The sequence below is a fragment of the Gorilla gorilla genome, chromosome X, assembly GCF_029281585.2.
Source record: "Gorilla gorilla gorilla isolate KB3781 chromosome X, NHGRI_mGorGor1-v2.1_pri, whole genome shotgun sequence".
Classification (NCBI taxonomy): domain Eukaryota; kingdom Metazoa; phylum Chordata; class Mammalia; order Primates; family Hominidae; genus Gorilla; species Gorilla gorilla.
Window position 1 is genome coordinate 151475007 of NC_073247.2, and position 15657 is coordinate 151490663.

General features: G+C 40.5%; 1 protein-coding gene across 7 annotated transcripts in view; it reads right to left on the minus strand.

The window, feature by feature from the left end:
- The window catches only part of ATP11C (ATPase phospholipid transporting 11C (ATP11C blood group)), a 206628-nt gene that overhangs the window by 38485 nt on the left and 152486 nt on the right, over window positions 1–15657 (minus strand). For all 7 annotated transcript variants that reach the window (XM_019019710.4, XM_055377047.2, XM_055377045.2 and 4 more), the window contains 2 exons: window positions 9857–10120; window positions 3385–3559 (listed from right to left, as the gene is read on the minus strand). In XM_019019710.4, coding sequence (XP_018875255.1) covers window positions 3385–3559; window positions 9857–10120 — 439 coding nt within the window. The remainder of the gene's footprint in view (window positions 1–3384; window positions 3560–9856; window positions 10121–15657) is intronic.

Sequence of the window (15657 nt, forward strand, 5' to 3'; positions counted from 1 at the left end):
AACCTGTAAGTGAAAGAATAAAAGATTAAAGAACCCAAACTAAATGTGTTTTTAATAGGCTACAATAATGGTTAACTAAGTGCACCTGTTATACTGTGTGCAGTGACGATTTGCACCTCAAGGAAAAAATACGCACCCAAGGTTTAGGGAAGGCAATAAAATTATCAAGGGTGACAGATTCTGCATGAAAACATAGACTAAAAAGAGTAAAACTCTCCACTGTAGAAAGATAAAAGGATATACAATCATGGACCATAAAATCATGAAGGGATTTAGATTCGTAAACATGGACTTTTTCACTCAGCCCTAGATCAACTGGATTAAGACCTCTTCAATCTCTTGGATAGCTTCATGGAAAAAAAAAATATTTTACCAAAATACTATCTATTCATCAAGTATAATAGCTTGCTTTATATTGTATACAGGAATGTGCTAAGAGCCAAAACAGATATAAGGTTTCATCACACACCTTAAAAAGCATATAAATGAAGTAGTAGAGTTAGGTCATGAGTACAAGAATATTAGATAAGCAGATTAACAATACAAGGTAACAAAATGTAGCATCTGTGCAGGAATGCATGATATTGTCATCCATGTAAGAAGGCCTAGGATGTCAGAGAAGGGAGAAGATACCATATATGCCAGAGTGATCAGGAATTTTACAGAAGGAAGAGTGATTTGATCTAAATCATGAAATATTAGTAAGACTCGCATAGATGAGAAAGAAAGAAAGGAGTATTCCAGAGAAAGGAACTAGCATATCCAAGAGCACATAGCCAGATAAATACAGTAAATGCTGAGAGAATAGATCTGGCTTGCCCAGGTCAATTGGAATTTTCATATAGGAGACATGGACAGAAATATCTGGAGCTAGTTCAACAGCAGGGTGTAGGAAGAACTGGAGGAAAGCAAGACTGTGGGCAAAGAGAGAAGTTAGGTGGCTAGTTCCAGGAGTTCAATGAGCTATTGAAAGGCCTAGCCCTGAAAGGTAATGAAAAGAAAGGAATAGATGGAAAAGACAATGTAATAAGAAACAGACAAAATTTAGTGACTAAGACTACAATGAAAGAGTAATGTATGTGGTATGTGGGAAGGCAACACAGGTTTCAAGGTTTTGAATCTAGAAATCTGGAAGTACACTGAGGTCAGTCATAGAAAAAGAAGATGCCAAGGAAAATGATGGTTGGACTCTAGAGAAGTCAGATTTGGGGTGATAATGCCACACCCAAGAATATGTGTTTGGGAAACAGCTGAAAAAGTAAAGTAGATCACCAAATATTTGGGTTGGAGATAGTGACTTGAATATCACATACATGAACATGACAGCTAAGTATGTAATATCCTGCAAAAAATAACTATAGTGACAGAAATAAAACAGAATGAGGAATAAACCACAAGTGGTGGCATAATTAAGGTGGAAGCAGCAGCATGGGGTCAGGAATTCATATACCTGCCTGGCAGTAAAGCAGTCAGAACCCAGGTGAGCAATTTGAGCAGCATACACTGAACGTAAGGAAAAAAAGAGATCGCTTTTGCAGGAAAACCTCTGACTAAGGGGACAGATACTTTTGAATAGTGTATTCTGGTTGGATCTGATTCCCAACCTGGGGCCAAGAAAGGTTTACAAGATTGAAGAAAAGAAAGAAGAGCCTCTGATTGCAGTGGGGACTGACAGCTAGAAGGCAGACAGAAGAAATGCCTCAAATATGATGGGCGCTGTGTGTGTGTGTGTGCGTATGTGTGCGTGTGCGTGCGCACAGTATATAAAAGAAAAGCCACAGACACAGCCATCCCCTTGTTTAGAGCAAGTGGTTAAAGAATCTGATGAAGCAAGACTAACACATATGAAAGATTATCCTATAGCATATATGGAAATGAAAAAGTAGGTAATGGAGACTCTAAGTTTCCTTTTACCTAGTGAATACAAAGAAGCAAGGTGAGGCAATTTGGACTGGAGGAGCTGGAAAAGAAAGCATGTAGGAGGTGGCCCTTCATCTAGGTTTCATTATGAGTAAAATTTGTGTTAGGCCAGGGGAATTCAGAGAGAGTGCCAGATGAGGAAATGATGTGACAAAAGTTTTGAAAGTTGCCCTGAGCATGACATATGGAAGACCATGGAAGAACAACCAACAGGAGTGCAGAATGTACACCAGAGAAAGGAGTGATAGTGGACACAAAGTACAAAATTTGTAGAGACATGTTAAGGGACAACAGTGGGGAGCCCCAGGCGCCACATTCACTCAACTGCCCTTCATCCTAAGGGACTAAGAAACTACTGAAAGTGTCCGAAAAAGAATGTATGATAGGAAGAGTTGTGTTTTAACAAGATTAATTTGGGAGTGTGGAGAGATTAAAAATGGGTGGGTGAAAGCAAGGAGACCAGTGAGGAGACTAAATCAAATAGTCTGTGTGTAAAGTCATAAAGGCTTGGACTAGTTGGGCAGTAAAAGGTTTTGAAAGATGGCATCAAAATGAGAGCTATGACAAAAGGTAGGACCAACAGGACATGGCGACTACATATAGAGGGAGAGGAGAAGGATCAATGGTAGTTTTGAGACATAGGGAGCAAGAGAAAAGTGGCACCGGTAACAAGAACAATATAAAAGAAAAACCAAACTGGTCTGAGGAAGAAAATTTTAAGATCTGTGTTGGACACCAGAATTTTTGTGACGGTAGGGAATCCATATATAGCTGTCTAGCACACAGGTAGAAATAGAAGACTTAATGTCAAGAAAAAGTCAGGGGCACACATTTATCAATGGGAGTCAGAGAAATAGACTTGCTTATCCAGAGAGAGACCATAAAGCTAAAAGTGGAGAGAAAACTTTGCCCTAGAAAAAACAGATAATTACGGAGAAAATAGAGGATGGCACAAAATAAAAAGTCACTACATTGACAAATAAAATGTCAGGACCATGGACCATCACAGAGACCATGAAAGCATAATTTTAAGGAGGATATAACTGATGGTGTCAAGAGCAAAGGAGAAATGAGAAAGAGAATGGAAGACTACACAAGGGATGGGCCAGGTCTACCTGCAGGCAAGCCAAGGGAGTAAGAAGAGCAGAAAGAACACACAGAGCTAATGTCATAAGGGATCTAGGAGCAGTGGCAGCAGGCACAAAGCACTCATCAGAGAAAAAAGTCTGGAAGGTGAGGAACTGGGACAGCCAGATTGAGGGGACAACAAGGTGCAGCATAAGTTTAATTCAAAATGGGGAAAGACTTCTGAGTCTGATTACAAAAAGAAAGAAGCCTTGGAGGAAGAAATTAGATAGTAATAATGGCCCTTTGAAGAAGAAATAATTTTTTAAAAAAACAAACATTTGCACATATATGTATAGAAGTATCCAGAATGGAACATTAACTAATATTCACAGTTACCTGGGCTTTCTGTAATGGTGCCATCCGACAGCAGAGCACTGCAGTACACTTCATACATATTTGTAGGAAAATGCTTTTGTAATTGTTTGAACTAGAGTCTTGACTAGAATTTAGTATGAGTGACAATGTGGAGCCATCTATGATTAATCCATATTCCTGATGCTCTGTCCATGCTCTGAAAAAGAGAAACAATGCTATGTTTGGATTTATTACAGATTTCTGTTTAGGATCCAGATTTTTTTTTTAAACAACAAAGGGGGTGGTCTCAGATAAGGGGAGTCATCAATCTGGTTCCTCAACCTGTTCACTCTAAAGAAGCAACTGCCTCTAATAATGGCACAACAGTGATTTGCAATCGTATTTTTGAGACCCAAGTTGCACATAATAGATGACTACAAGTTCTAAAAGGTCAACTTGGTGAGGCCACATTTCCCAGTTATTTAATCAAACAATTGTCTAAGTGTTGCTGTAAAGGTACTTTGTGGATGTGATGAAAGTCCACAAGCAGTTGATTTCAAGTAAGAGAGATCATCCTAGATAACTAAAGTGGGCCTGATTCAGTCACTTGAAAGGTTTTAAGAGGAGAGCTGAGACTTCCTGATGCAGTAGCCTTAGCTACTTCCTGAGACTTCCTAGGGCAGTAGCCTTAGCTCATGCCTGAGAGTCCCAGCCCTTCCTAAGAGCCTATCCCACAAATCTAGACCTGCCCAGCTAGATAATACAATTGCCCAAGCCAAGTCCTAACAATAAATCTCTCAATATATTCTTTTACTGGTTCTATTTTTCTGGTTGAACTTTGACTAATATAAACTTTTTTTTTTGATGTTTAGAAAATAAGAGGTTAAGCATCCTGACTCTGTATAAGAAACATATGGTGAGTATTTGGAATTCAAATTAATTAGTCAAACTCTGCTATGAAGACAAATCATCAATTAGTCTGAAACTCCCTAGCAATACAGGGAAAAGACAAATGGCTTTGGGGCAAACATACATATATATATATGTGTGTATATATATATATATATATACGTATATATATATATATATATACGTATATATATATATACATATATATATATACGTATATATATATATATATATATATACTTTAAATGTATCATTTTACATACTAGCTTAGTGGTTCTCTAGCCATCCCATTCAAATCATCTGGGTGGCTTTAAAAATTGCCCATGCCTGGGGCCTAACCCCAGACCAATTAAATCAGAGTACCTTGGCCAGGGCTTGGTTATATATAGGTATATTTTAAAAGCTTCCTAGGTGGTTCTCATGTGTAGCCAGGACTAAGAGGTGTTAGGTGTCAGGAAAGACAAATGTGTAACAGGTGCCAAGTATTTAAGAAAAATATAGTGTAAAACTTACAACTGAGAAAATTCTGCCAATTAACTTTTATTTTTCAATTAGGAAACAAACAAGTGGTTATTCAAGTTTTGCTCCGGGGAATCTTGGGTGCCATTTGACAACCACTGCAGTGGAAGCATTAGACAAAGCAGGATCTCAGAGATTCAGTTATCTAATTTAATGCTACTCAAAGTTTAACGTGCAAAGGAATCACCTGGGAATCTTGTTAAACTGCAAATTCGGATTCGTTAGGTCTGGCGTGTGATGTGAGATTTTGCATTTCTAACAAGCTGCCCAGTGACAATGGAGCTGCTATTCTATAGATGAAGCTTTGAGTAGTGAGGGCCTAATATATCTCATCATTCCTTTATTCCATATTTCTTCAGTGTATACTGCTAATACCATAACATTTTATACTTACAAATATTTTGCTGTATAATTTTATTCACTAAATAAAGAGACATGAATGATGTGTTCTCTTTCTTTGCTCCCCTACTCATATATTAATAGCTTACTTACGGGGCTGAAAACAGCAACTCAATAACCAATGAAGAAATAACTTGTAAACACCAACTATAAGCACACTATATAGAGAAATACAAAGAATTATGGACTAATCTTTTTATGGAGAATAGAAAATCTCCTTAGATTGATAGAAGCATACATGAGAGAACTACCTAACCAAACAAGATAATCAATGGTTGATGTCCAGTTATTCAGACATATCCACACAGGAAAGAATAGTGGATTCTTTGTGAGGTGCAATATCTAAAGTAGGACTTGAAAAACAGGGAGTAAAGAGGTGATGTAATAGAATGTACGTTGGGGTGCACTGCAAAAGCACGTTGAAAAGGTCACTTAAGGCCTCTGGTGTGGCCTGAATCTGTGACTAATGGAGAACCACCAAAGTTTTCAGAGCGGAACTATGATATGGACAGTGCTTCACTTAAAGATCATTCATCTGGCAGAGGGGCTTAAGGGATTTCATGCATGATGTACTAGACCTCTGATGTGGGTGGGGCACTAGAGGTGAGAATGGGAGTATGAATATGGCTTGGGGGCTGATTTGAAGGGGAAAGGGCAAAGGAGCAGAAGCTGGCAAAGGAGACTGAGTCTGAACCCTGTGTAAGTAAGTAAAGACTGTGCCCGACTCCAAACAAATAACCAGGAAGATGGGCTGATCTGAGACAGTGACAGTAAATTAAGTTTTCCACAAGCCCTGGCTTTTACAAAAGTGTCCTCAGGGCTGTTGAATGGTGCTATAGACTGAATTGTGTTCCCCTGCAAATTCATGCTGAAGCCCTACCCCCAATGTGATTGTATTTGAAGATAGCACCTTTAGAGGGTGAGGCCCTCATGATGGGATTTGCATCTGTTATAAACTGAATTGTGTTCTCCCAAGATTCATCTGTTGAAGCTCTTAACTCCCAGTGTTGTGGTATTAGGAGGTGGGGCCCTTGAGAGTAAATAACTGATATGGTTTGGCTGTGTCCCCACCCAAATCTCAACTTGAATTGTATCTCCCAAAACTGCCATGTGTTGTGGGAGGGACCCAGGGGGAGGTAACTGAATCATAGGGGCCGGTCTTTCCTGTGCTATTCTCGTGAGAGTGAGTAAGTCTCATGAGATCTGATGGGTTTATCGGGTTTCCGCTTTTGCTTCTTCCTCATTTTTCTGTTACCGTAGTCATGTAAGAAGTGCCTTTTGCCTCTCGCCTTGATTCTGAGGCCTCCCCAGCCATGTGGAACTGTAAGTCCAATTAAATCTCTTTTTCTTCCCAGTCTCGGGTAAGTTTTTATCAGCAGCATGAAAACGGACTAATACAGTAAATTGGTACCAGTAGAGTGGGGCGTTGCTGAAAAGATACCCAAAACTGTGGACGCAACTTTGGAACTGGGTAACAGGCAGAGGCTGGGACAGTTTGGAGGGCTCACAGGAAGACAGGAAAATGTGGGAAAGTTTGGAACCTCCTAGACACTTGTTGAATGGCTTTGACAAAAATGCTGATAGTGATATGAAAAGTAAGGTTCAGGCTGAGGTGGTCTCAGACACAGATGAGGAACTTGTTGGGAACTGGAGCAAAGGTGACTCTTGCTATGTTTTAGCAAAGAGAATGGTGGCATTTTGTCCCTGCCCTAGAGATTTGTGGAACTTTGAACTTGAGAGAGATGATTTAGGGTATCTGGCAGAAGAAATTTCTAAGGAGCAAAGCATTCAAAAGGTAACCTAGATGCTGTTAAAAGCATTCCATTTTAAAAGGGAAACAGAGCATAAAGTTCAGAAAATTTGCAGCCTGATGATGCGACAGAAAAGAAAAACCCATTTTCTGAGAAGAAATTCATGCCAGCCGCAGAAATTTGCATAAGAAGCAAGGAGCCTAATGTTAATCCCCAAGACCATGGGGAAAATGTCTCCAGGCCATGTCAGAGACCTTCACAGCAGCCCCTCCCATCACAGGCCCGGAGGCCCAGGAAGAAAAGTGGTTTCATGGGCCAGGCCCAGTGTCCCCGTGCTGTGTGTAGCCTAGGGATTTGGTGCCCTGTGCAGCTGCTCTAGCCATGGCTGAAAGGGGCCAATGTAGAGCTTAGGCCATGGCTTCAGAGGGTGGAAGCCCCAAGCCTTGGCAGCTTCCACATGGCATTGAGCCTGAGGGTACACAAAGTCAAGAACTGAGATTTGGGAACCTCCACCTAGATTTCAGAATATGTATGGAAAAGTCTGGATGTCCAGGCAAAAGTTTGCTGCAGGGATGGGGCCCTCATGGAGAACCTCTGCTTGGACAGTGCGAAGGGATATGTGGTGCTGGAGTCCCCATACAGAGTCCCTACTGGGGCACTGATTAGTGGAGCTATGAGAAGAGGGCCACCATCCTCCAGACCCCAGAATGGTAGATCCACTGACAGCTTGCACTGTGCACCTGGAAAAGCCGCAGACACTCAATGCCAGCCTGTGAAAGCAGCCAGGAGGGAGACTATACCCTGCAAGGCCACAGAGGCAGAGCTGCCCAAGACCATGGGAACCCACCTCTTGCATCAGCATGACCTGGATGTGAGACATGGAGTCAAGGTAGATCATTTTGGAGCTTTAATAATTGACTGCCCTGCTGGATTTCAGACTTGCATGGGCCCTCTAACCCCTTTGTTTTGGCCAATTTCTCCCATTTGGAATGGCTATATTTACCCAATACCTGTACCCCCATTGTATCTAGGAAGTAACTAGCTTACTTTTGATTTTATACAGGCTCATAGGCGGAATAGACTTGCCTTGTCTCAGATGAGACTTTGGACTGTAGACTTTTGGGTTAATGCTGAAAGACTTTGGGGGGCTGTTGGGAAGGCATGATTGGTTTTAAAATGTGAGGACATGAGATTTAGAGGGGCCAGGGGCAGAATGATATGATTTGGTTGTGTCCCCACCCAAATCTCAACTTGAATTGTATCTCCCAGAATTCCCATGTGTTGTGGGAGGGACCCAGGGGGAGGTAACTGAATCATGGGGGCTGGTCTTTCCTATGCTGTTCTCATTATAGTGAATTAACTCTCATGAGATTTGATGGGTTTATCAGGGGTTTCTGTTTTCGCTTCTTCCTCATTTTTCTCTTGTCGCTGTCATGTAAGAGGTGCTTTTTGCCTGCCACCATGATTCTGAGGCCTCCCCAACCATGCAGAACTCTAAGTCCAATTAAACCTCTTTTTGTTCCCAGTTTCGGGTATGTCTTTATCAGCAGTGTGAAAACAGACTAATACACTGACTTTAGATGAGTTAATGAAGGTGGGGCCTCCATGATGGGATTACTGCCCTTATAAGAGGAAGAGACAGCAGAGGGCGGCCATTTGCAAGCCAGAAAAAAGCCCTCACAAGAACCCAACCATGCTGGCACTCCAATCACAGAACTTTAGCCTCCAAAACCGTGAAAAATAAATTTCTACTGTTTAATCCATCCAATCTATGGTATTTTGTTATGGCAGCCCAAGCAGACTAAGACAAAAGGAGAAGTAAAACGCACATACTTTGGACTATCTTTATAAGTACCATTTGGCTAAAGGAAAAAGTTTCTCATAGGCAATTAATAAAAACCTATTTATTATCACTGATGCCCAAGTACTAGAAGAACAGCTGTTTTAGAATTGGCCACAGCCTCATGAATGTGGGCTAATCATTTTTAAAGCTTGCTTAAACATTAGCGATGAGGATACAGATATAGCAGAGTTGTTATAAGCATGGGATCTGGAATTGGAGAGACTTTCTGAACTTCTTCTTAGCTGTGTGATCTCTATGTGTGAAATGAAGAAAATACGGTTGCCTAACTGGGTTGTTAATGATGATTAAATAATAATTATCATACAAAGCCCTTAACACTGTTCCTGGAACATAAAGTGTGCTTAAGAAATTGAAAATAATATTGCTTAGGGATATTTCAAGTTAGTACAGACACATCCAGTGGCATTTCAAAAAAGGAAATCAATTTGCTTATGGCCAAGGTAAATTCAAGTAATTGGTTTAGACAAAGCTGACCCTTGGTCAATGGGAAGTATAGAAAATATATCTCTGGGCACTGAATTATTGTTTATCAGTGGCTTTCCCTGACACCTTTATGTTCCACAAGTTCTTCCTAGTTGAAAGTAGAGTCAAAGCGGCCATGTCCTCTAAAGAAAGTGGCCACATTAACAAGTATTTGATTCCATTTGGAGCTCTGGGGTATAAAAATGCACAGAAAATGGCTCCAGAACCTCAAAATGCATGAAAATTGTCATAAAGATTGATTTTATTACATTCAATTTAAGAGACTGTGAAAGGAATATTTTTTTCTTAACATGGACCAGGCCAGAATATCAACATTGAATACCTAGACTCTAAACATTTAAAAATTGAGCCATTTTTCTAAACCTTCCGAAATGTGCAGTTTTCTCTTAAGTTAAAAGAAAAGGTGGAAAGTGCCAAATAATGTCAGATGGGCCATTATTCAAGTCCTCAGGGACGATTTTAACTTATAAGGATAAAACACCTGCAAACAGAAAATCATGCATTACAGAAAATGAAGCCTTTTGTATATGCAGCTGTGATTTACATCTACACCAATGTCTAAATATAAGAAACTGATGTACTTTCTTACTTTTTAAAGCTTCTAGTACTTTTAGGAAACTCATGCAGCAATTTCTTACGATATTCTATCAATAATTCATGTAATCGATCTTCTTTCCTTTCACTTTCTTCAATGGTTTTTGTGGTTAGTTCTAAGAGCTCAGTGTTGGTCTGGAAAAGGCGGCAGGCATAGCATGTGGATTTAGCTGTCTCCATCTTGTCCCCAGTGAGCACCCAGACTTTCAGGCCTGCTGCATGCAGAGCTTCAATGGTCTCTGCAGCTTGATCTTGTAGCCTGGGAACACAAAAGAAACCTTGTGATCTTCTAAAATTCCTGACAAAGATTCTACAGGAAGGCTTATTAAAGAGAATATTTTTATAATTCACAGCAATTCTAGAGTCCTGACACCTTATCACGGTTGACTTTCATATACATCCCCTACTCATTCTGAGTGTTGTCTCGGGCATAATTTTACTTATTAAAGCAAATTTCAAACAATGAGGTTCTGAAAAGTTTGTGACACCTTGGGTAACTGGTATCCAATGGCAGAATTGAGTATCATCATTCTAAGCTAAAATGTTCAGAAACATTTGTACTCAATGTCACTTTAGCATGTTTCATTTTATATCTAACCATACCAATTAACATCACTTAACATCATTCAAAGTATAAAGGTCCAAACATTCTAATCAGATGATGAGGGAAATTAGTGAATCCCTATCCTTGAGGAGCTTTAAGAACAGGAACATGGGTTTTCAAGATGGCTGACTAGGGACATCAAATGCCAGTTGTCCTCATAAAAAAGATCAAAGTTACTGGTGAATGGACATCTTCTGAACTGAAAACTGTGGGAAGAGAGCCAGGACCTGTTGGAGAGCCCACAAGAGAAAGCTGGGATACAGAAAAGGAAAGAAGCGAGAGTCTGGCAGAGACTGTCCCTTAAGGAACTCAAAGCCCCATGTAAAGGGTAGGTGGAAATGCTTCTCTGCTTCCCTCACCTTGTGACAATCTCCTGATCATCAAACTGCTGGGGAACCCCTCTGCCCTCCTTACCTAGGGCAATGCCATCAGTGGCGATATAGGAGCTTCCCAGGGACAGAGATCCAGGTGGCCAGCTCATGCAGGCATGTCAGTACTCCCCTCAGACCCAAACTTAGAGGGCAGGAACCACTGTGTTTGTGCTGCTGTAGTGGGCCAATGCCCTACCTAGGGGAATCTCTGCCCTTGAGTTATCACACCATCAGATTCCCTGCAAATATACTCCAACCCGCTCTGACTTTGGCAAGCTCATGGGGATCAGTGAGTCCCCAGGGAGCTATGGGATCCCTGGAGATCTATCCCTCGGCATGGACTGCCCCTAAGGGGGAGGTAAGCACAGCCTGCTAAGGGCCCTCCTGGGACAAAAGAAATGTGGGCACAGTGACAATCACTGAAGGGGGTAGCACTGAGGGCCAGGAACAGTCATGGAGAGGGGTCATTTCCCACTGTGTCCACCCCCTGTACACTGTTGTTGATGCAGCCAGCAGCAGTTCTTCCCAGTGGATGGTAGCGCATATGTACATGGAGAAACTTTTCACCTTTTTCGCAGTGGCTCTACCCCTGCTGAAAATGAGCTCAGGCCAATTGGGCTTTCACAAAGGGTGGGGCCCAACTCCAACTCCCTACACAGAGCAGCAGCATCCCAGCAACAGACAGGTAAGCTGCAGAGTTGTCTGCTCTGAACTTGGGGGAAAGGCTCGGCCAAAGCCCATTTTGGTGGCAACCATCAGAGAGATGTATCCATGGTCTGCAGCCACAATGTGACCAGGAACCAAAGGATAAAGTCTATACAAACTGAAGATTGTGAGCCCTACGACAGGGGCATAATGGAGAAGCGGATCATGTTCCTACCTGCACAGGATGAGGAGCTGGTGCACCCCTCCTTGTTCCTTTCCCCAAGACCCAGCATACCCCAACCTGATCTCCAACCCCTGCCACCATCCTTCCCTCAGGGTAGGTGCTTCCACTCATCATCTCCCAGAGGGAGAACTGACTCTTACTCTTAAACTCCACCTACCAGACTGAAGCCTGAACTGCACCACCAAATAAATAACTTGCTGCCAGAAGGGCTTAGTGCTAGTACACATGCTAAGCTTTCTGACACCTCCACACCCTTAGCCCTGCGGGAGGCAGTGTGTCGGCCCTTGCATCCAATACATCACTACAGCAAACAGCATCTGAGAAAGCCACTGCACTGAAGCTATCCACAACCAAGGAAACCATACAGAGCCTTGCCCCGTCGAAAGCACCCAGAAACAAAGCCAAACAATCATACACAACATATACCACAGTCATATCCTCAAGGGAAAAAAGAATTAAAAAATAAAAAATGTCTCATCCAAACTACAGCAAATTCAAAAATAAGAAGCAACAGATCCCTCAGATGAGAAGGAATCAGTGTAAGAACTCTGGCGGTACAAAAAGCTGGGGTGTCTTGACACACACAAAGGATTGTACTACCTCTGTAATAATACAGGGTAACCAGAATGAAAAGTCTGAAATGACAGATAAGGAATTCAAAATATGGATTGCAAGGCAACTCAACGAGATCCAAGAGAAAGTTGAAACTCAACACAAAGAAACCAGAAAAATGATTCAGGATATGAAAGATAAGGATAGCTATAATAAAACAAACCAATTAGAACACCTGGAATTGAAAAATTCACTACAGCAATTTCAAAATACAGCTGGAAGCTATAACAATAGACTAGACCAAGCAGAAGAAAGAATTGCAGAGCTTGAAGAGCAGTCTTTCAAATTAATCCAGTCAGATAAAAAAAAAAAAATTTCAACATGAGCAAAGTCTTTGAGAAATATGGGATTATGTAAAGCAACAAAATCTGTAACTTCTTGGCATTTCTGAGAGAAAAGAAGAAAAAAAGGCAACATGTAAAATATATTTGGGGAATAATTCAGGAAAATTTCTTGAACCTTGCTAGAGGTCAACATCCAGATACAAGAAATTCAGAGAACAACTGTGATATGCTACACAAGATGACCATCACCAAGGCATATAGTCATCAGACTACCCAAGGTTAACAAGAAAAAAAAAATCTTAAAGGCAGCTAGATAAAAAGGACAAATTACCTATAAATGAAATCCCATCAGACTAATAGTGAATTTCTCAGCGGAAATCTTAGAAGCCAGAAGATTGGGGATGTAGTTTTGGCCTTTTTTTTTTTTAAGAGACAAAAATCTCAGTCTGTCACCTAAAGTGTAGCAGTGGTGCAGTCATGGCTCACTGTAACTTCTGGGCTCAAGCAATCCTCCCACCTCAGCCTCCCAAGCAGCTGGGACTACAAGCACGTGTCACCATGCCTACTTATCTAAAAAAAATTTTTGTAGAGATGGAGTCTCGCTATGCTGCCCAGGCTGGCTGTGAGCTCCCAGGCTCAAGTGTTCCTCCCACCTCAACCTTTCAAAGCACTGGATTACAGGTATAAGCCACCATACCTGGCCTTTAGACTTCTTAAAGAAAAACAACTGCAGCCAATAATTCTATATCCTGATAAACTAAGCTTCTTAAGTTAAGGAAAAATAAAGTTTTTCCCAGACAAGCAAATGCTATGGGAATCTGTCACCACCAAACCTATCCTATAAGAAATGCTTAAAGGAGCTCTAAACACAGAAACAAACGGATGATATTTGCTACTATAAAAGCATATGTTAGTAGAAAGTTAACAGATCCTATAAAGCAATTATATACTTGAGACTACCAAAACAACTAGCTAACAACACTAAGACAGGAACAAAACCTCACATATCAATATTAACCTTGAATGTAAATGGCCTAAATGCTTCACTTAAAAGACATAGATTGCCACAATGAATACAAAAATACCATCTGTTAGACAGGGCGTGGTGGCTCACACTTGTAATCCTAGCACTTAAGGAAGCTGAGGCAGGAGGATCACCTGACGTCATGAGTTCGAGACCAGCCTGGCCAACATGGTGAAACCCCGTCTCTACTAAAACTACAAAAATTAGCTGAGTGTGGTGGCAGGCAACCCGTAGTCCCAGCTACTCAGGAGGCTGAGGCAGGAGAATGGTTTGAACCCAGGAGGCAAAGTTGCAGTGAGCCAGGATCGCGCCGCTGCACTCTAGCCTGGGCAACAGAGTGAGACTCTGTCTCAAAAACTTCAACAGACCCATCTCAGGCGTAATGATGACCACAAGCTAAATCTAAAGGGATGGAGAAAGATCTATCACGCAAATAGAAAACAAAAAGGAGCAGGGTTTGATCTTCCTATATCAGATAAAACAGGCTTTAAACCAACAACAGTAAATAAAAAGACAAAGCGGGAATTACATAATGAAAAGGGATTCAATTCAACAAGATTTAACTAGCCTAAATATATACAGACCCAACATCAGAGTGCCCAGATTGATAGAACAATCATCCCTAGACCTAAGGAAAGAGACAGAGAGCCATACAATAATACTGGGGGATTTTAAGACCCCAATGATAGCACAAGACAGATTATCGAGGCAGAAAACTAACAAAGAAACTCTGGACTTAAATTGGACTCTTGACCAAATGGACCTAATAGACATTTACAAAACACTCTACTCAACAACTGCGGAACATACATTTTTCTCATCTGTGCATGAACATTCTCTAAAATTGATCACATGCTTGGTCATAAAGCAAGTCTCCTGAAATTCAAAACTCAAAATCATATAGAAGCATCTTCTCAGAACAGAGTGAAATAAAATTAGAAATCATTACCAAGGGGAACTCTCAAGACCACATCAGTACGTATAAACTGAACAACTTGCTCCTGAATAACTTTTGAGTAAACAATGAAATTAAGGCAGAAACCAAAAAACAATTTTGAAACCAAAGAAAATAGAGACACAATATACCAAAAATTATGGGATATGTCAAAAAGCAGTGTTAAGAGGAAAGTTTATAGCACTAATTGCCTACATCAAAAAGGCAGAAAAATCTCAAATGAACAACCTAATGTCACACCTAAAGGAACTAGAAAAACAAAAACAAACCAGACCCAAAGCTAAGAGAGGAGTAACAAAGATTGTAGCAGAACTAAAGTAAATTGAGACCAAAAAAATCATACAAAGGATCAATGAAACAAAAATGAAAAACAGACCAGTAGCTAAATTAACAAAGAAAAAGAGAGGATTAAAATAAGCACAATCAGAAATGACAAAGGTGACATCACAACTGATACCACAGAAATACAAAAGATCCTCAGAGACTATTATGAACATATCTACGAGCACAAACTGGAAAACACAAACGAAATGGATAAATTCCTGGAAACATACAACCTCCCAACATTGAACCAGAAGGAAAAAGAAACCCTAAACAAGCTATGAAACTGAATCAGTAATAACAAATCTACTAATCAAAAAAACCCAGGACCAGAGAGATTAACAGCAGAATTCTGTCAGATGTATATAAAGAAGAGTTGGTACCAATCTTATTAAAACTACTCCAAGAAAAATCAGTGAGGTGGGATTCCTCCATAACTCATTCTACAAAACTAGTATCATCCTAAAATAAAAATTTGGCAAGGACACAATAAAAAAAGAAAACTACAGGCCATTATTCATGATGAACATAGATGTAAAAATCCTCAACAAAATACTAGCAAACTGAAACCAGCAGCACATCAGTAAGATAACTCATCATGATCAAACGGGTTTTATTCCTGGGATGCAAGGACGGCTTAACATATGCAAATCAATAAATGTAATTCACCACATACATAAAATTAAAACAAAAATTATATGATCATCCCAATAGATGCAGAAAAAATATTCAATAA